General features: G+C 40.6%; 2 protein-coding genes and 1 pseudogene across 2 annotated transcripts; 2 read left to right on the top strand and 1 right to left on the bottom strand.

Annotated features, from left to right (window-relative positions):
- Positions 1-199: 199 nt before the first annotated feature.
- Positions 200-12093, top strand: LOC5504938 (ceramide glucosyltransferase). Its single transcript, XM_048731911.1, has 12 exons — positions 200-367; positions 457-526; positions 679-747; positions 992-1094; positions 2136-2237; positions 2942-3006; positions 3448-3501; positions 3819-3930; positions 10320-10386; positions 10463-10549; positions 10794-10986; positions 11193-12093. The coding sequence occupies exons 1-12, from the start codon at positions 243-245 to the stop codon at positions 11385-11387; spliced, it is 1242 nt and encodes a 413-aa protein (XP_048587868.1). The 5' UTR covers positions 200-242; the 3' UTR covers positions 11388-12093.
- LOC5504952 lies at positions 11883-13432 on the bottom strand. The gene has a single exon (XM_001625757.3). It carries the CDS (start codon positions 13284-13286, stop codon positions 12357-12359), a length of 930 nt encoding a protein of 309 aa, XP_001625807.2. The 5' UTR covers positions 13287-13432; the 3' UTR covers positions 11883-12356.
- A 575-nt stretch (positions 13433-14007) lies between these two features.
- Positions 14008-19769, top strand: LOC116610146 (annotated as a pseudogene).
- Positions 19770-20115: the final 346 nt, after the last annotated feature.

Genomic DNA, 20115 nt, shown 5'->3' with positions numbered 1-20115 from the left:
CCTGCAATTTACATACTGTTTAATGTCACGGTTATATTATGACTATAACAGGGGTTATTCCCTCGCCTTTAGATTAATCTATTCCACTTTTTTATGTGTTCTTTAAGTTGTGTTTGCATGAAAACAAACTCAAATCAGGAAGTAGAGAGATCTGTTCAGCCAATCAGAAGTGAGAATCACTCACGTGTTGAATGAAAGAACAACCAATCATTCGTACACGCCGGAAGCCAGTCTAGTGTAACATGGCGCCAGGATTTTTGGACTCAGGTGAACTTTACGCTCCTGGTTTCTTGGATTCTTTGGCTTATATTTTCATTTTTCTCTGGTTTTTATTGATTGTACTTCAATTAGTGTCTATATTCGGCGGGTGAGTTAAGTGACGAGTTCTTATTTGTAAAGGTTCTGTTTACGATCTATGAATGACAATTTTCAAACTTTTTTGCGATAACAAACTAGGAAATTCTTACTCTACAACTTCACTCCTTGTGCAAACGACCAAGAGCTTCCCGGTGTTTCAATTTTGAAGGTATTGCGCCCATATTAACCAATACTGGTTTTGTTTATTTGCCGTGAGGTATTTAGAGGGAGTTTCAACATTTCAACCACATTCTCGACTCTTACAAACATCTTCATTACCAAATACTACTCACGTTTTATTGTTAACTTGTACAATTTCAGCCGTTGGCTGGCGATGAACTGAATCTAGCGAAGAATTTACAAACTTTCTTTGAATTGAGCTACCCAAAGGTTTGTTTCTGTTGTGTTTTACTGCTTTTGCTCTTTAATGTCTGGTTGTCATGTTTTTAATTCATTCACAAAACAGGTTCATCTTTGTGTTCAGTCATAACAGTGTCATTTTTCAGCCCGCGAAATTCTGCCACTCCGAAACCATGCATTTCTGTTGTATAACACATGGCTTGGTCCTTGCTGTTTGCCTTTCTCTTGTTTTGACGTTTTGACTGGTAGTTTGTGGCGGTGTTTTTTTTTTCAGTTCGAGATTTTGTTCTGTGTTGAAGATGAGTTAGATAGTGCAGCTGGCATCGTGCGTCAGCTTATACGAAATTACCCCCTCGTGAACGCCAAACTTTTCACAGGCAAGTGATGGCACTTTGCTGCTGAAAATCTTGCTATTATTTATTACACATTTTGTGTTGTTGTTGATGACTGTGATGTCTTGGGAGGGATGTGGCTTGGAGGGGGAGGGGGTGGTAATTAAAATACTTTTGAGAATCCTCTAGTTTCCTAGTAAGTTGATGAGAATGGGTACACAATTTGCATCTTTCATATTTTAAATACAAGACGTGATGCTTTCGACAACTTCTTGTCATAAAAGCGTTCTGCATGAATAATGGATTTTGTTCCCACGGTATATAGACCCTTTGCAGAGTATTTTGTTCAAGTCACATTCCCAGAAAATACCATTGTCCCAAATGAAGTTAGTAGAACCCTTAACCATCTCTGGTACATTTATATTCGGGAGTAAATTTGACCAAGCTGTTTGTGCACAGTTATATTTTCACCATTTAATATTTAATGACAGCCTGCAGTTTTTTCTGTGGTTTTATCAATTGAATTATTTAATTTGCTTAATTTTATGAGAGAAAGCACCCTTTTTAAATGTCCTCTTTAGTTTTTACCTATTCAAATTCCATTTGAACACTGTATGGCTCATAAGAAAAAAATTGATGATCCATTATGTCATCTTTTTTAGAAAATGGTTTTAACAAACAATAACAAGTTTGGTGTTTTTTCACTTGGTTCATTTTTAGCCTTATAACCAAATGATGTTCCTTTACTTTTTTGAATGCTCCTTAAAAAGCACTTGAATTTAATTTATTGAGTTTGCTAATGAAGTTTAAGTATAGAAACAATCAGTTTATAAGTGAGATTGAATGGTTGACAAGGATTCAGCTGATGGTTAACCTTGTTGCCTCAGGCCCATTGAAAAATAACAGCTGTCTCTCACTTAAACAAAAAAAATATATTAAACCCCTTGAAGATATAATTCTTGGGCTTCTAGTATCTCTTAATTTCCCTTTCCTACACCAAATATAATATCTTGATACATTTATTAAAGTATTTACATCCCTTTTTTCATCTTGCTTTTATTGAGTTCATCCTTCCATTGTTTTTAGAGGCAAGAACTGTTGGTGTGAACCCGAAGATAAATAACATGAATCAGGGATATAAAGCTGCTAGATATGATTACCTCTGGATTTGTGACAGCGGCATCATGGGTGAGTCCCCACCTTTTATCCATGGGAATTAGGGATCTTATTACGGAGTTTAAGCAAAGGTAATGACGACGGCTAGGACAACAATATCAAAAACAATGTGATCATGTTTGGCATTCAGTTCAAACAAGTTGCAATGGAATAAGAATGGCATCATTTACAGGAACAGATGAAAATAAACTAAGGATACTATTCCTACATAGCTAGAGGAGTTAGAGGAGAGGCAACCATCCACATTCTTTATAGAGTGTGAAACTTGTATCACACAGAATGCATTTTCACATGCTTCTATCGAATCTCAAAACTCCCTGTCATGTAGGCGAGTACCCACTTTCCCTTACCCCATCTCCCCATCCTGGACCTTCCTGATTCATTTGTCTGACTCCCTGTTGTGTTAGCTGCATACCCCTCCCCCTAGACCGTTGATTTATATACCTGACCCCCTGGTCATGTTGGCTGAGTACCCCTCCCTCTAGACCGTTGATTTATATACCTGACCCCCTGGTCATGTTGGCTGAGTACCCCTCCCCCTAGACTGTTGATTTATATACCTGACCCCCTTGTCATGTTGGCTGAGTACCCATCCCCCTAGACCGTTGATTTATATACCTGACCCCCCTGGTCATGTTGGCTGAGTACCCTGTCTGAGTACCTCACCCTGCACCCTTCTTATCCATATTTTTCCTTCTTATCCATATCTTTTTCAGTTCACCCAAATACCTTGCGTGAAATGGTCTCACACATGAGTTCAGGTGTAGGCATGGTGCATCAGGTATGCTAATTTATTAACAACAGCAGCAACTACAGTGGTAGTGGAGAGAGAAGCAGACAACAACAGCAACTAGAGTGGTAGAGGATATAGAACCAAACAACAGAAACTAGAGTGGTAGTGGAGATAGGAGCAAACAACAACAGCAACTAGAGTGGTAGTGGAGATTTAAGCAAACAACAACAGCAACTAGAGTGGTAGTGGAGATAGAAGCGAACAACAGCAGCAACTAGTATGGGAGTAGAGATATAAGCAAACAACAACAGCAGCTAGAGTGGGAGTGGAGATAGATGCAGATGAAGCAAACGACAACAGTAAAACTTACAACAATAAAATTTTAGTTTCAAAAGCAGCAACAGCAAAAAAAAACTACAATTAGCTGTAACAATGACAAATAACAACATCAAAAGTTGTTTTAATTAAAATTATTTTAACATTTTCCAGATTCCCTTCATAGTATGTGCATCTTCTGCAAGTTTTGCAGCATGTGTTGATAAGGTTTGTTTCCTCATATTCTGATAACATAATTTGGATGTAAAATATCTAAAAAAGTTAAAAATGAAAAGGGTTTAAAATAGGAATTAGAGAAGTTATTCACACTAACTATCCTTTCCAATGAGCCTTGCCTTCTATATGGTATTCTTTTTAATACATTATTTTGTAACTCAGGCACCCATTCAGTGTAATATGTACATTTTTACTTGTAAGCTCCCTCTACCAAAATATCCTGCACTGAAAATGTTACCTTGATTTGCTTGATGTTTCTCTAGGTTCACGATATTGCTTTTCATTCTATCTATTGCCTTGATTTATAGGTTTACTTTGGAACGCAACATGCTTTCTTGTACTTGTTTGCCAACACTATGGGACTGCTGTGTGCAAATGGGATGTCTACAATATACAACAAAAAGGTCTTGGATGAATTAGGTAACTATAATAGAGATTTTTTCTACAATATACAACAAAAAGGTCTTCGATGAATTAGGTATGTCTACAATATACAACAAAAAGGTCTTGGATGTATTAGGTAACTATAATAGAGATTTGTATATACCGTATAGGGTGTAGTTTAACCACGCATGCATGGGTCACCAATAAGAAGAACAAAATTTTTCTTTCTCCCCTGTCTTTTGTGAAATTCATACTTTGTAGTGTGTGTTTAGCTGTCCTCTGCTAGCTACATGTGTCTGGTACAGGCTTTATGCTCTTCTACTTAATGGACATGACACAGAGATTACATGTGTCTGCTATAGGCTTTATGCTCTTCTACTTAATGGACATGACACAGAGATTACATGTGTCTGCTACAGGCTTATGCTCTTCTACTTAATGGACATGACACAGAGATTACATGTGTCTGCTACAGGCTTTATGCTCTTCTACTTAATTGACATGACACAGAGATTACATGTGTCTGGTACAGGCTTATGCTCTTCTACTTAATGGACATGGCACAGAGATTACATGTGTCTGGTACAGGCTTATGCTCTTCTACTTAATGGACATGGCACAGAGATTACATGTGTCTGCTACAGGCTTATGCTCTTCTACTTAATGGACATGACACAGAGATTACATGTGTCTGCTACAGGCTTTATGCTCTTCTACTTAATGGACATGACACAGAGATTACATGTGTCTGCTACAGGCTTATGCTCTTCTACTTAATGGACATGACACAGAGATTACATGTGTCTGCTGCAGGCTTTATGCTCTTCTACTTAATGGACATGACACAGAGATTACACGTGTCTGGTACAGGCTTATGCTCTTCTACTTTATGGACATGACACAGAGATTACATGTGTCTGCTACAGGCTTTATGCTCTTCTACTTAATGGACATGACACAGAGATTACATGTGTCTGCTGCAGGCTTTATGCTCTTCTACTTAATGGACATGACACAGAGATTACATGTGTCTGCTGCAGGCTTATGCTCTTCTACTTAATGGACATGACACAGAGATTACATGTGTCTGCTACAGGCTTTATGCTCTTCTACTTAATGGACATGACACAGAGATTACATGTGTCTGCTACAGGCTTATGCTCTTCTACTTAATGGACATGGCACAGAGATTACATGTGTCTGCTGCAGGCTTTATGCTCTTCTACTTAATGGACATGGCACAGAGATTACATGTGTCTGCTGCAGGCTTTATGCTCTTCTACTTAATGGACATGGCACAGAGATTACATGTGTCTGGTACAGGCTTATGCTCTTCTACTTTATGGACATGGCACAGAGATTACATGTGTCTGCTACAGGCTTATGCTCTTCTACTTAATGGACATGGCACAGAGATTACATGTGTCTGCTGCAGGCTTTATGCTCTTCTACTTAATGGACATGGCACAGAGATTACATGTGTCTGCTGCAGGCTTTATGCTCTTCTACTTAATGGACATGGCACAGAGATTACATGTGTCTGGTACAGGCTTATGCTCTTCTACTTTATGGACATGGCACAGAGATTACATGTGTCTGCTACAGGCTTATGCTCTTCTACTTAATGGATATGACACAGAGATTACATGTGTCTGCTACAGGCTTTATGCTCTTCTACTTTATGGACATGACACAGAGATTACCTGTGTCTGCTACAGGCTTTATGCTCTTCTACTTAATGGACATGGCACAGAGATTACATGTGTCTGCTACAGGCTTATGCTCTTCTACTTAATGGACATGGCACAGAGATTACATGTGTCTGGTACAGGCTTATGCTCTTCTACTTAATGGACATGACACAAAGATTACATGTGTCTGCTACAGGCTTATGCTCTTCTACTTAATGGACATGACACAGAGATTACATGTGTCTGCTACAGGCTTATGCTCTTCTACTTAATGGACATGACACAGAGATTACATGTGTCTGCTACAGGCTTATGCTCTTCTACTTAATGGACATGACACAAAGATTACATGTGTCTGCTACAGGCTTTATGCTCTTCTACTTAATGGACATGGCACAGAGATTACATGTGTCTGCTACAGGCTTTATGCTCTCTACTTAATGGACATGACACAGAGATTACATGTGTCTGCTACAGGCTTATGCTCTTCTACTTAATGGACATGGCACAGAGATTACATGTGTCTGCTACAGGCTTTATGCTCTTCTACTTAATGGACATGACACAGAGATTACATGTGTCTGCTGCAGGCTTTATGCTCTTCTACTTAATGGACATGGCACAGAGATTACATGTGTCTGGTACAGGCTTATGCTCTTCTACTTTATGGACATGACACAGAGATTACATGTGTCTGCTACAGGCTTATGCTCTTCTACTTAATGGACATGGCACAGAGATTACATGTGTCTGCTGCAGGCTTTATGCTCTTCTACTTAATGGACATGGCACAGAGATTACATGTGTCTGCTGCAGGCTTTATGCTCTTCTACTTAATGGACATGGCACAGAGATTACATGTGTCTGGTACAGGCTTATGCTCTTCTACTTAATGGACATGACACAGAGATTACATGTGTCTGCTACAGGCTTTATGCTCTTCTACTTAATGGACATGGCACAGAGATTACATGTGTCTGCTACAGGCTTATGCTCTTCTACTTAATGGACATGACACAGAGATTACATGTGTCTGCTACAGGCTTATGCTCTTCTACTTAATGGACATGACACAAAGATTACATGTGTCTGCTACAGGCTTTATGCTCTTCTACTTAATGGACATGGCACAGAGATTACATGTGTCTGCTACAGGCTTTATGCTCTTCTACTTAATGGACATGGCACAGAGATTACATGTGTCTGCTACAGGCTTTATGCTCTTCTACTTAATGGACATGACACAGAGATTACATGTGTCTGCTGCAGGCTTTATGCTCTTCTACTTAATGGACATGACACAGAGATTACATGTGTCTGGTACAGGCTTATGCTCTTCTACTTAATGGACATGACACAGAGATTACATGTGTCTGCTACAGGCTTATGCTCTTCTACTTAATGGACATGACACAGAGATTACATGTGTCTGCTACAGGCTTATGCTCTTCTACTTAATGGACATGACACAAAGATTACATGTGTCTGCTACAGGCTTTATGCTCTTCTACTTAATGGACATGGCACAGAGATTACATGTGTCTGCTACAGGCTTATGCTCTTCTACTTAATGGACATGACACAGAGATTACATGTGTCTGCTACAGGCTTATGCTCTTCTACTTAATGGACATGACACAAAGATTACATGTGTCTGCTGCAGGCTTTATGCTCTTCTACTTTATGGACATGACACAGAGATTACATGTGTCTGCTACAGGCTTATGCTCTTCTACTTTATGGACATGACACAGAGATTACATGTGTCTGCTACAGGCTTATGCTCTTCTACTTTATGGACATGACACAGAGATTACATGTGTCTGCTACAGGCTTATGCTCTTCTACTTAATGGACATGGCACAGAGATTACATGTGTCTGCTACAGGCTTATGCTCTTCTACTTAATGGACATGACACAAAGATTACATGTGTCTGCTGCAGGCTTTATGCTCTTCTACTTTATGGACATGACACAGAGATTACATGTGTCTGCTGCAGGCTTTATGCTCTTCTACTTTATGGACATGGCACAGAGATTACATGTGTCTGCTACAGGCTTATGCTCTTCTACTTAATGGACATGACACAAAGATTACATGTGTCTGCTGCAGGCTTTATGCTCTTCTACTTTATGGACATGACACAAAGATTACATGTGTCTGCTACAGGCTTTATGCTCTTCTACTTAATGGACATGACACAGAGATTACATGTGTCTGCTACAGGCTTTATGCTCTTCTACTTAATGGACATGACACAAAGATTACATGTGTCTGCTGCAGGCTTTATGCTCTTCTACTTAATGGACATGACACAGAGATTACATGTGTCTGCTGCAGGCTTTATGCTCTTCTACTTTATGGACATGACACAGAGATTACATGTGTCTGCTGCAGGCTTTATGCTCTTCTACTTAATGGACATGACACAGAGATTACATGTGTCTGCTGCAGGCTTTATGCTCTTCTACTTTATGGACATGACACAGAGATTACATGTGTCTGCTGCAGGCTTTATGCTCTTCTACTTTATGGACATGGCACAGAGATTACATGTGTCTGCTACAGGCTTATGCTCTTCTACTTAATGGACATGACACAAAGATTACATGTGTCTGCTGCAGGCTTTATGCTCTTCTACTTTATGGACATGACACAAAGATTACATGTGTCTGCTGCAGGCTTTATGCTCTTCTACTTAATGGACATGACACAGAGATTACATGTGTCTGGTACAGGCTTATGCTCTTCTACTTAATGGACATGACACAAAGATTACATGTGTCTGCTACAGGCTTTATGCTCTTCTACTTAATGGACATGACACAGAGATTACATGTGTCTGCTACAGGCTTTATGCTCTTCTACTTAATGGACATGACACAAAGATTACATGTGTCTGCTGCAGGCTTTATGCTCTTCTACTTTATGGACATGGCACAGAGATTACATGTGTCTGCTACAGGCTTATGCTCTTCTACTTAATGGACATGACACAAAGATTACATGTGTCTGCTACAGGCTTTATGCTCTTCTACTTTATGGACATGGCACAGAGATTACATGTGTCTGCTACAGGCTTTATGCTCTTCTACTTAATGGACATGACACAGAGATTACATGTGTCTGCTACAGGCTTATGCTCTTCTACTTAATGGACATGACACAGAGATTACATGTGTCTGCTACAGGCTTATGCTCTTCTACTTAATGGACATGACACAGAGATTACATGTGTCTGGTACAGGCTTATGCTCTTCTACTTTATGGACATGACACAGAGATTACATGTGTCTGCTACATGCTTATGCTCTTCTACTTAATGGACATGACACAGAGATTACATGTGTCTGGTACAGGCTTTATGCTCTTCTACTTTATGGACATGACACAGAGATTACATGTGTCTGGTACAGGCTTATGCTCTTCTACTTAATGGACATGACACAGAGATTACATGTGTCTGGTACAGGCTTTATGCTCTTCTACTTAATGGACATGACACAGAGATTACATGTGTCTGCTACAGGCTTATGCTCTTCTACTTAATGGACATGACACAGAGATTACATGTGTCTGCTACAGGCTTATGCTCTTCTACTTAATGGACATGGCACAGAGATTACATGTGTCTGCTGCATGCTTTATGCTCTCTACTTAATGGATATGACACAGAGATTACATGTGTCTGCTACAGGCTTTATGCTCTTCTACTTAATGGACATGACACAGAGATTACATGTGTCTGCTACAGGCTTATGCTCTTCTACTTTATGGACATGGCACAGAGATTACATGTGTCTGCTACAGGCTTATGCTCTTCTACTTTATGGACATGGCACAGAGATTACATGTGTCTGCTACAGGCTTATGCTCTTCTACTTAATGGACATGACACAAAGATTACATGTGTCTGCTACAGGCTTATGCTCTTCTACTTAATGGACATGACACAGAGATTACATGTGTCTGCTGCAGGCTTTATGCTCTTCTACTTAATGGACATGACACAGAGATTACATGTGTCTGCTGCAGGCTTTATGCTCTTCTACTTTATGGACATGGCACAGAGATTACATGTGTCTGCTACAGGCTTATGCTCTTCTACTTAATGGATATGACACAGAGATTACATGTGTCTGCTACAGGCTTATGCTCTTCTACTTAATGGACATGACACAGAGATTACATGTGTCTGCTACAGGCTTATGCTCTTCTACTTAATGGACATGACACAGAGATTACATGTGTCTGCTGCAGGCTTATGCTCTTCTACTTTATGGACATGGCACAGATATTACATGTGTCTGCTACAGGCTTTGTGCTCTTCTACTTAATGGACATGACACAAAGATTACATGTGTCTGCTACAGGCTTATGCTCTTCTACTTAATGGACATGACACAAAGATTACATGTGTCTGCTACAGGCTTATGCTCTTCTACTTAATGGACATGGCACAGAGATTACATGTGTCTGCTGCAGGCTTATGCTCTTCTACTTAATGGATATGACACAGAGGCTACATGTGTCTGCTACAGGCTTATGCTCTTCTACTTAATGGACATGACACAGAGATTACATGTGTCTGCTACAGGCTTATGCTCTTCTACTTAATGGACATGACACAAAGGAGGAGTGCTTATATCAGATTATCTATCATTTACTTGTAAAGTGTATTTTTTATTATTTTGTATATACAGTACAACATTTTATTTACACTATATTTCAGGTGGCTTGGAGGCATTCTCCTGTTATATAGCAGAAGATTATTTCATTTCAAAAGCAATTTACAACAAGTAAGTGCCTTTATATGAAGAACTATGTAGTAGCTCAAAATCTATTGTGAATAATGACATCTATCCTGTTGTACAGAGGTCATAGAATAGCATTCAGTTCAGAGCCTGCCATGCAGAACCCAAGCAAGCAGTCATTGGCACAATTCCAGGGCAGAATGCTAAGGTTTGTAAGTGAGAATTTAGTTATTACTAAACCTCAAAATCAAGAGTTTTTATTAGAGTGGTTTTCAAAAACCAGTGAAATACTGTTTAGTACTAATACACTGTTATGTCTTTGTTCTCTTTTGTTCTGGTTTGACCATTACACTTTAACAGTTACATTTTGTTGCACAGGTTTTTGAAAACCACTCTAGTGCTACTCCGTTACTTTTAGAAAGTGAGCAAGGAATGTTTTTTATTGTCTGCAGGTGGACACGCCTGCGTCTAACCATGGAGCCCCTTCTGGCTGCATTTGAACCATTCACTGAGTGCCTAATGATTGGTGTGTTAGCAAGCTGGGCAGTCTGGCAGTTATGGGCATTTAGCATTGTCCTGTTTTTTATTAAGCACCTCCTTCTTTGGTTTCTACTGGATTTCATACTTCTGAGAATAGTCCAAGGGGTAGGATTGCTCTAGTGAATTTCTGTGTGTATTTGTTGAAAAGATCAAAATGTTGTTACATATTTCTATCTTATCGGCTCTTTTGTGTGAGTTCTGCACTGTCAGTGACTTATTGTTCTTTTTTTTTTTTCACTGTAGTTGATTGCTGTTAATGCTGTGTCACTTTTTACTAATCTAGTTCTATTGATGCATGTACTTGTTTTCAGAGTAACGGGCCATTGCCACCATTATGGAAGCTCTTCCTGGCCTGGCTATTTCGGGAGTTGTTCTCTATTGTATTCTTCCTCCAGGCAGCATGTGGCCGCCATATTGAATGGAGAACTACTCATTTCAAATTACTGCTAGGAGGGAAAGCAGAACTAATTGACAAATGCCAAAATGCAGATACTCACTGTTGTTAATATATGCAAAGCCTGGCACACAAGGCAAGTTATCATGAAGGGGGCGTGTTTACACCAGGCAAGCTGTCTTCAAGGGGCCATGTTTACATGAGGCGAGCTACTTTCAAGGAGACGTGCTCATACCTTATAAGCTGTCTTCAAGGGGCCGTGTTTACATGAGGCGAGCTACTTTCAAGGAGATGTGCTCATACCTTATAAGCTGTCTTCAAGGGGCCATGTTCACATGAGGCAGGCTGTCTGAAACAGGGTTACTGTGTTGTCTGGGTGAATTGCAAAAAATAGTTAACAAATAAGAATTCTGAGACGAAAAGGAACTACGAGTATCACATGGGTTGATTGTTTAAATATATGTAATTTGAGAGGCCCCGCCCTCAACATACAGAATGTTATAGACTATTGACAAAATTTCCATAAAAGTATACACGCGAGTGGGCAGATTGTGGGAGAACTCAATAGAACCTTGGCCGTTCTATTTTAAACTAATGCATCAAAATATTCAGTGGGGTTTTTATTTTTGTTAACAGTTTTTTTTAAAGAGATGCACCGTCGGTCATTTTATAATGGTAATGGGACATGCTTTATACATTATTTATGAGATTCTTATTTTTCCTAAATTATTCCATGAGACATGTTGAATGAGGATCTATGGATATTCTTAAGTAAAACAAATTATAAACTATTTAACAAAATAAAGCTGTATGGTCAATTGTGTTTTGTGCTCTCTTGCTTTTTACATGTGCTTTGTAGATTGCACATTTATCCATGTATTTTGGCTCCATGTAAAAAAATGTGCATTTACTGATAAACCTAAGATGATCCATTTTAAAACTTCCATATGAATTGTCTTGTGAGATTGTGTGATGTTTGAGCGTGTTGCGTTACTTTTCCAAACCGGAAGTAGTAAACAGCACTTTCTAAGATTGCGTGACATGCTTTAACGTGTGGCGTTACATTTTTTGTCCGGAAGTGCTATGCGGCAGTCTCCCCCTTTTTCACTCGTTTCTTTTTCCCATCAGTGCACTCCTGCTTGTGTTCGTGAGGCAGCTCCTGGCCAAAGCCAAAGCACTTGCATGCAGTGAACACCTCGAAGAGGGTGATCATAATAGTAATGGCATTCTTAGCGATGAAAATAGAAGCTTCCAGATGATAGACCAGCCATAGCGACAGCCTGATCACTAGATAGGCACCATTCACCAGCAAGGCCTGAAGTAACGCGTACAATACGAATATACGACGACGCCTCTTCCAAACCCCACACTGATCCACCTTACTCTCGACTATCTCCAGAGGCGAGACGAAGAAACTGAAGCAGACGAAGCAAGCGATGAGGGTCTTGAGCCACGACGGGACGGTGTGCTCCTGATTATGGCCTATAAACACCTCCAGCATCTCAATACCGTCGAACAATTCTAAAGTGCCCATCATGCACAGGTTCACGACTGCGTTGCGGTTGGTTTGCTCGGGTGTTGTAGTGAGGAGGAGTAGGAATAGCAAAGGCGAGATGCAAAGTGTTACCTTGAGGACATTAGGGCCGAAGAACTCGTTCCTGGTAAGGTAGCCTACTGTGTCAGTAACGTGTCCTGATGAGCCGTTAGCATTGATCATCGTCATGACGCGCTGGTCATACGCGTAGATCACGGTCCCTAATATCGTAGCAAGCATTGGGACCAGTGCAAGGCAGCTATACGCGGCCCACACCGTCCACAAATAGTTAATCTTGATTTTACCAACAGTAAACAACACCCAGACAATAAACGCGACGAGATATAGTACCAGAAAGGAGTAGAATGCCGGGTGGACGAACTGAACGAGGTACTGGTCCAATAGAATGCCTTGGGCTATGAGAAACAAGGCAAAAAGCAGGCGTAGGAAGTTTGTGAATACGTAAGGACCGTCCATGGCTGAACTTCACGACGAGAGCATGGGCAGATCATGAGTTCCGCTCAAATTGTCACTTTAGTTGATAAACTAACAATTGCGCGTCACACAACAGGCGTCAACACTGCTAATATTTGATTAGCAAACAATAGACGTCTCACGCTATGGACGGGTCAAGGGGTAGGGCCAGGTAACCACTGCCCTAGGCATTAGAATATGTTTACATAGATTTAGCGCTTTATAAATAAATTATTATTATACGATACGTTCAAGAATGAATTAGGAATTAAGTAAATAAAATTGAAAATGTTTTTTTTCGCATGAAAGCTTTACTCCTGGTTCAAAGCCTCGGTAACTCACATGTCATATTGACTATTATTAACACAAAGCGATTTCTATTCTTCTGGGGAAAAGCGCTTTTCTGTATATTTTACCCTCGATACAACTCGCGATAACTCGAATATTGAGGTTCTAGTTTTCGACAGTCAAATGTATTACCCCGATATTTAAAGTGGTTTTGGTTTTCAAAAACCTGTGAAATACTATTTAGTTTATTTAACACTAATACACTGTAATGTCTTTGTTCTTTTTTGTTCTGGCTTGACTATTACATTTTATAACTACATTTTGTTGCACTTGATTTTGAAAACCATTCTAACAAAATCCTTTATGTCATTTTTAGAGTGGTTTTCAAAATCCCGTGCAAGAAAATGTAATTGTTAAAGTGTAATAGTCAAGCCAGAACAAAGGATAACAAATACATTAGAGTGTATTAGTGCTAAATAAACTAAAAAGTGCTTCACAGGTTTTTTTAAAACACTAAAAATCATAACATAGTTAAAGTTAAAGCGGACAACAACAAAAAAAAAGGCTGTCGGTAAACAGAGAATTCTGAGCACGGGCTATAGGACAACTTTAGCCGAAAAATGTCTAATGCTTTTCAGTGTTGAAATAAAACACGAATGCCTACCTCGACTGGCTGTATTTGCCTTGGTTTAACTCCTCAAGGAGAATACAGCCAGATTAGGTACGGAATACATGCTGTATTCAACACTCACGTCATTTTTAACTCAAGTTGGCCTATAGCCCGTGGCCCAAATACACTTTACCTCGATAATAAGCGATATATCAGTTACCTCTATGTTATATATCAAATAATAGGTTCCTGAGGGAATTTTAATTCTTAACTAAAAATGACTAGACGCCCCAAGCGCTTATAGAATCGCCAGGGTGTCATAATAAATTCCTCCGCTATTCGTCTCTGCATTCTTGAGATGCCTTATAACGATGAATAAGAAAAACAAGCCGCATTGTTTTCTCAGGGAAGCACGAAGGAATATTTCTTCGACTGGCTAATAACCTTTGTGAAGCAGTACTCATTGGCTATTGATAAACTTTTCCCTGGCGATTTGCAAAGGGGCGTTCTGTCTATAAGTCAGAAAGAAAGAAATTTGAGTCTTTTCTACTCATAACAGACTAGCAAAAAGACGCAAGGACTAGGTTAAGATGGCAAACAAAACACTACAGAGCTTCACAACAAAGTACCCACGCTACCAGTCTCAGTTCAAGAACGCTTTTGAAAATTACAAGGTATTGACAGCGAAATCCTCTACTGGAGATAACATTCAACACTGCAGTGGTCCGGTCGTTAGCTTGTCTCGAATCTACTTCGAGACAAACTCGACACCAGAGATGCGACTACGCCTGTCGGACTTTGTAGCAGCTCTGGACCTTCCTAAAGTAATGGCCGATATTTACAAAACGCTGAAGGCTTACACGGACGTCAAATGCTACTTGCAAGATGGGGTAAGCGCTTGATACTTTCATCTCTTGACAACGTACCGTGTGTGATACATTCTATTGTGGATTTCTAGAAAACTAAACATTAAACAATGGGGAGGCATGACAATTTGATCTAAAATGATTATCGGCCACTGACTGTGACAAAAGTGTATCAAGTGAGATTAAAGATATTGGGAAAAACCTCTTGGCCTAGTATTGCTGTCAATCAAGTCTCCGGTCCTCGCACCTTATTGGCTAAGGTTTTTGTGGCCACTACTACTACAGTACCGTTAAGATCTTTCTGTGAGGGGTGGGGTGGGGGAGGGGGCTCGGTCTCTCATCCGACTAATATTTTGACTTACATATCGTTTTCAGAAGGGGCAAGACATTGCTTGAAATCTATCTCTATGCCTCATCTCGACTCATCAACTTCAGTGACTTGAGCGATTCTTTCTGCATTGGATGTAAAACCGGAGGCCTGGTTCCTGTGCTGGTTGACATGGCAATGTCACTCAAGAGTTGTACGCCCGCTATGAAGCAGTATGTGGTATGTATGATGAGGCCCCTTTACACAGTTAGCTGTCTATTTTCTCGTCCAGCTGCTAGGACTGCCTCTCTCCTGTGAACGGACAATTCCACTGGGAGCTTGTAATATGAGCCTACGGCCTCACCATTGTCGAACTAATATAAAGAAATTCACCATTCTTTACCAAGGTCCTAAAATTTGAAATGCTTGTCTAATATGTCCTCTTTCAAGAAAAACATGAAAATATATATATATATTTAGTGTTTGCTCGTACACCCGTGACAATAGCTCATTCTTTTTTCTAATAAATGTAAAATAGAGGAGCTCCCCTACACATAAAAGCCTGATGGTTTCAAGGGGACTCCTCGCCACCCAAGATTTTTTCAGCTTTACAAATAAATGTGAATATCTTTAATTATATATGTGGCAAACAAATAAAATGAAATGGTGGTTGTGAGGTTTTATTTGTATATGTTTGTTGGGGGGGAGGGAGTGAGGCGTGCTTGTCGTGAACAGGATTTTTTTGGCGGGCAGGATATTTTCATCTTGTATTGGACCTTTTTCTGTATATCAAAGGATGTATGTATTTTCTTAGACGCAAAGGCCGCATGATTGTTTTTCCAACCCCTACCAAAGTAAAATGGTCGAACCTTTGTCTTTTCATCTCTATCACTTAATTCTTTGGTGACCTGACTGTTTTTCAGAATTCCACCACACTAGGCGTAGACAGGTACACGCCGCCTAGCGGGATGCTGTCCCGAGTCCTGGGCGCAATTCACAACATCTCCAAGCAAACAGAATGTCGACAGGCTCTCATCGACAGCAATGGCATGAATGCGCTGCTTTCCTATCTCACAGACGATGTGCCGCAGTACTCGGCCAAGGCATTGCTGGCTCTCGCGTATTTAATAGACGAAAACAATAACAGCGTCATCATGGCTAGCGCAAGTATGCCCCCTAAACCCTACCACTCCACCTAGACTGATTCCTCCTCCACCTAGATTGAAAGGTATTATCCCCCCCCCTTGTTGGTATCTAATCGAAAATGAAAACAACACCTAGACTGACCCCACTAATTACTGGCACGCAAATTAATCCAGCCAATTTTTTTTTCTTACACCATCCATCTATCCATCTCCGATTTCCATATAGTAGTAGACTCTTGTGTCATTTGAAAGGCCTAGGTTGACATAAATAAAAATATATGGAGATAGTAGAAATAGAAAAAAAGGATTGTTTTATCTATCGATTCTTCACTTGTTGGTATGAGATTAGGAAGATTGGCAGTTTAAATATTTTGGAATACGCTTGTTTGCCAAAACGAGCATAGCTTATAGTCGAATTCGTTCTTTTGCGACCGCCGAGAATTCAAAACCGTCTTTCGTCTGGGAATACAAGGGCCGTATCAGGGGGTGGGCCACCCAATATTTTGAAAAATTATAAGGAAATGCCCCCCAATCTTCCAAGGCCTGCTACGGCTTTGCAATAGCAGGTAGTCAATCATACCACCGTGACCAATCAATTCTCTTACTGTGTGCAGTCAAATGGTTTGAGGCAATAATGAAAACATAAAGCCATCGAAAGTTTTAGATGGTTGATTGACTACGCCCCAAACACGGCAAGGATTTTGGATTCGCCGGGATCGCGCAACAACGAATTTGCCTATAACTATCTTACTTTGTTCAGCTCCGATCAAGTTTATGATCAAGTTGATGGACCGGTCGATACAAGAGTCTAAACGGCGATGTCTCGGATTCTCCACCAGTGAGCTAGCGGATGGTTTGGCGCAGATTGCAGTCAACGACAACAACAACAAACTGGTCAGTCTATAATGTTCCTTCAATAGCAATGCTTTTACGATTGAAAGGATTAAAATATGCTAATATCGATGAAAATTAGTAATTTAGTTTCTATACTTTTTGTTCCACGAACTGTTAATCAGCCCCCTCGCTAAGTCCCATAAAACATGCTTTATGAGTATTTTTCTTCTAAAAAAATATATCATTTATGATCTTTCTTACAACAGATCGGTTCGAATGGTGCGACCCCTGTGCTAGTGCGCATGCTCAAGACTGCTCAAGATGACGAGGAGAGGGAAAATGCTGCTCTCGCTTTGTGGAGGATGGCGTTTGACAGTGACGACAGAAACTTGAACAGAAAATTGACAAAGATACCGAAGCGATGAATCACTTGCGAATTCTGAAGCAGAGCAGCAACAACAAAGTAAAGAAATCTGCAAATTGTGCTCTGTGAGAGACTAAAGGGAAGCAAAAAGCGCAAAATGCAGGTAAGCAGCGAGAAAACTCAGACTTTCAATGATATCTTGTTTTATTCACTTGCCATTTTTTTTCATTATTTTCTCTAGCGGCCTTATCACCTAAAAAGCCTTCTACTACTGCGCATGCGCCAGAAGGTCACGTGATGATCAGCTATCAATGGGATGTACAGGACGTGATGATCAAAGTTCAGGAGCTTCTTCAGTCCGCCGGTTATCACGTGTGGATGGATATTGACCAGATGGGGGGCTTTACACTCGAAGCCATGGCCAACGCCGTGGAGAACTCAGCGGTTGTACTCATGTGTGCGTCACGCAAGTACAAGGACAGTGTGAACTATAGATCGGGTGAGTAACGCCATCTAAAAGGACAGGGTGAATTGTAGATCTGGAAAGTCAGATTATGGGCGGCCCTATTCAGCTTCGTCTTGTTTCAGTTTCAGTTTAGTTTTTGTTTATCGAGGGTAACATATTTAACCGATATACAGTTTTCTAACATATGGCCCTCGGTTAGTAAGCACTGTCACTGGGAGTGTGGTCACTGCCAGAGGGTTTATTGCGTCCCCAGTGGTTCTTTTACGTTCCTTCGGTTCAGGTTAATATAGTGCAGCTTGAAGAGACGGGACCTCCGGTTTAGTGTCCTTATCCGACAAGACTGGAAACACGGGAGAATAACTTCAACTCACTTGTGACACAAATTCGAATCAAGGCAGGAACCCGGAAAAAATCCCCAGTTTGAGCCAGGATTCGAACCTGGGTCACAGCGGTGAGACGACGACGCGCTAACACACTAGGCAACCGTGCTTCCAATAAGCCACCCGTGGTCTTAGGTCTTGAATTGCTCGTAGAACACAATGGAATGCGTCTACGCGTCTATATGTTACGGACAGACTCCGACTCGACGGTATTTTTGCAAAGGTTTAGTACCCGTATACCCACCCATCCCCTCTCTTCCCTCGATTGTGCTTCAATCTCCATGTATTTCTCATAGGCGGAGTATGCGTACACCCAGAAGAAGCCCATCGTCCCGCTGATGATGGAGAATGGGTATAAACCTGACGGCTGGCTCGGTATGATCATGGGCTCTAAACTCTACTTCAATTTCGCGCCTGGGAGCAATATCCTCGAAATGGCCGAGAAGCTGATGAAGGAAATTGGGGAAAAGGGGCGTCTTACTCTCCTGTGCAGGCAGGTTAGTGGGATCCCTCTACTCAGCTGGTCGGCTGGTCGGTATAAATAGGGTGAGAAGGTGGTTATCGCGGGCCATGGGAAGAAAAAGGCTCTTTGACTATTACAAGCTGGTTGATATATCTAGGGCGAGTGGGGGTGATCACGGGCCCTGGGTGGAGACAGGCTGGTGGGGCTATTACAAGCTGGTGAGACACAGGGCGTCGGCGAAACTAACACGAACTAAACGACATCTATACATCATAATATCTTTTTTTAACTAGAAAACAGGGCAATGCTTATAAATATATTACAACCTCGTGACAAATATTATCATGTATTCATAGACGTTGTCGATGCCAGCCCCTCAGAAAAGTTAATCGTCTCTGAATGGGGCGTGGAGCACGTCGCCACGTGGCTGAATAACCTCGGACTAAAGTGATAACCTCGGACTAAAGTGATACTATGGCTGAACCATGGTAGATCATGCAGCCCTTGGGATAGAGTAATTAACACTTGTAATCATTATTGTAGGGAATACAGCGCAAAGGTCAAGGAAAATAAGTCAACGGAGCGAAACTGCAAAAGCTCGCGGCGCTCAAATACGAGGTAGACACCACTCATTAACTTTATCATGTTGTTCCTCTTATAGTGCGACGCGCGCTACCGTGGTCACCTTGCGAGTGTTGTGAAGTTAACCAATAAGGGCGCGAGAAAAAGTACCTACGGCCAAAAAAAATAATAATAAATGCAAAATAAACACAAGGAGATGAAGATACTCAGGCATCCGTCTAAGGGCTAAATGTTCTTAAAGATATCTGTTTTCAGTCTGTTTTTTTTTGTAAATTCAGCTCAAAAATAGCCACGAGTCAATGTGTTCATTTCAGTTTGTGTCAATTAAAATGTAATTATCGCATATTTAATGACTAACTTTCTAAAAACATTGTATTTAAGGCCACGATAGCGCTCGTTAAACAATAATGCCTGTTTCATACCTTTGTTATCTGAAATCCTTATGAGGAGTTTTCTAACAGCCTATGAGACTCTTTTTACTTGAAGCATTTCCGATCGCCTCGCAATTTTCCCCAGTTAAAGCCACA

This window comes from Nematostella vectensis, chromosome 1, assembly GCF_932526225.1.
Source record: "Nematostella vectensis chromosome 1, jaNemVect1.1, whole genome shotgun sequence".
Classification (NCBI taxonomy): domain Eukaryota; kingdom Metazoa; phylum Cnidaria; class Anthozoa; order Actiniaria; family Edwardsiidae; genus Nematostella; species Nematostella vectensis.
Note: the sequence above shows the minus strand (reverse complement) of the source record. Positions and strands in the feature narration are given on the sequence as shown.

What these genes read in the sequence shown, in the direction of transcription:
- LOC5504938 (XM_048731911.1), top strand. Translation starts at nt 243, where the DNA reads ATGGCGCCAGGATTTTTGGACTCAGGTGAACTTTACGCTCCTGGTTTC. An exon ending in GTGTAGGCATGGTGCATCAG is followed by an intron (nt 3,007 to 3,447) that starts GTATGCTAATTT and finishes AACATTTTCCAG; the next exon opens with ATTCCCTTCATAGTATGTGC. An exon ending in TTCCAGGGCAGAATGCTAAG is followed by an intron (nt 10,550 to 10,793) that starts GTTTGTAAGTGA and finishes TATTGTCTGCAG; the next exon opens with GTGGACACGCCTGCGTCTAA.
- LOC5504952 (XM_001625757.3), bottom strand. Translation starts at nt 13,286, where the DNA reads ATGGACGGTCCTTACGTATTCACAAACTTCCTACGCCTGCTTTTTGCC.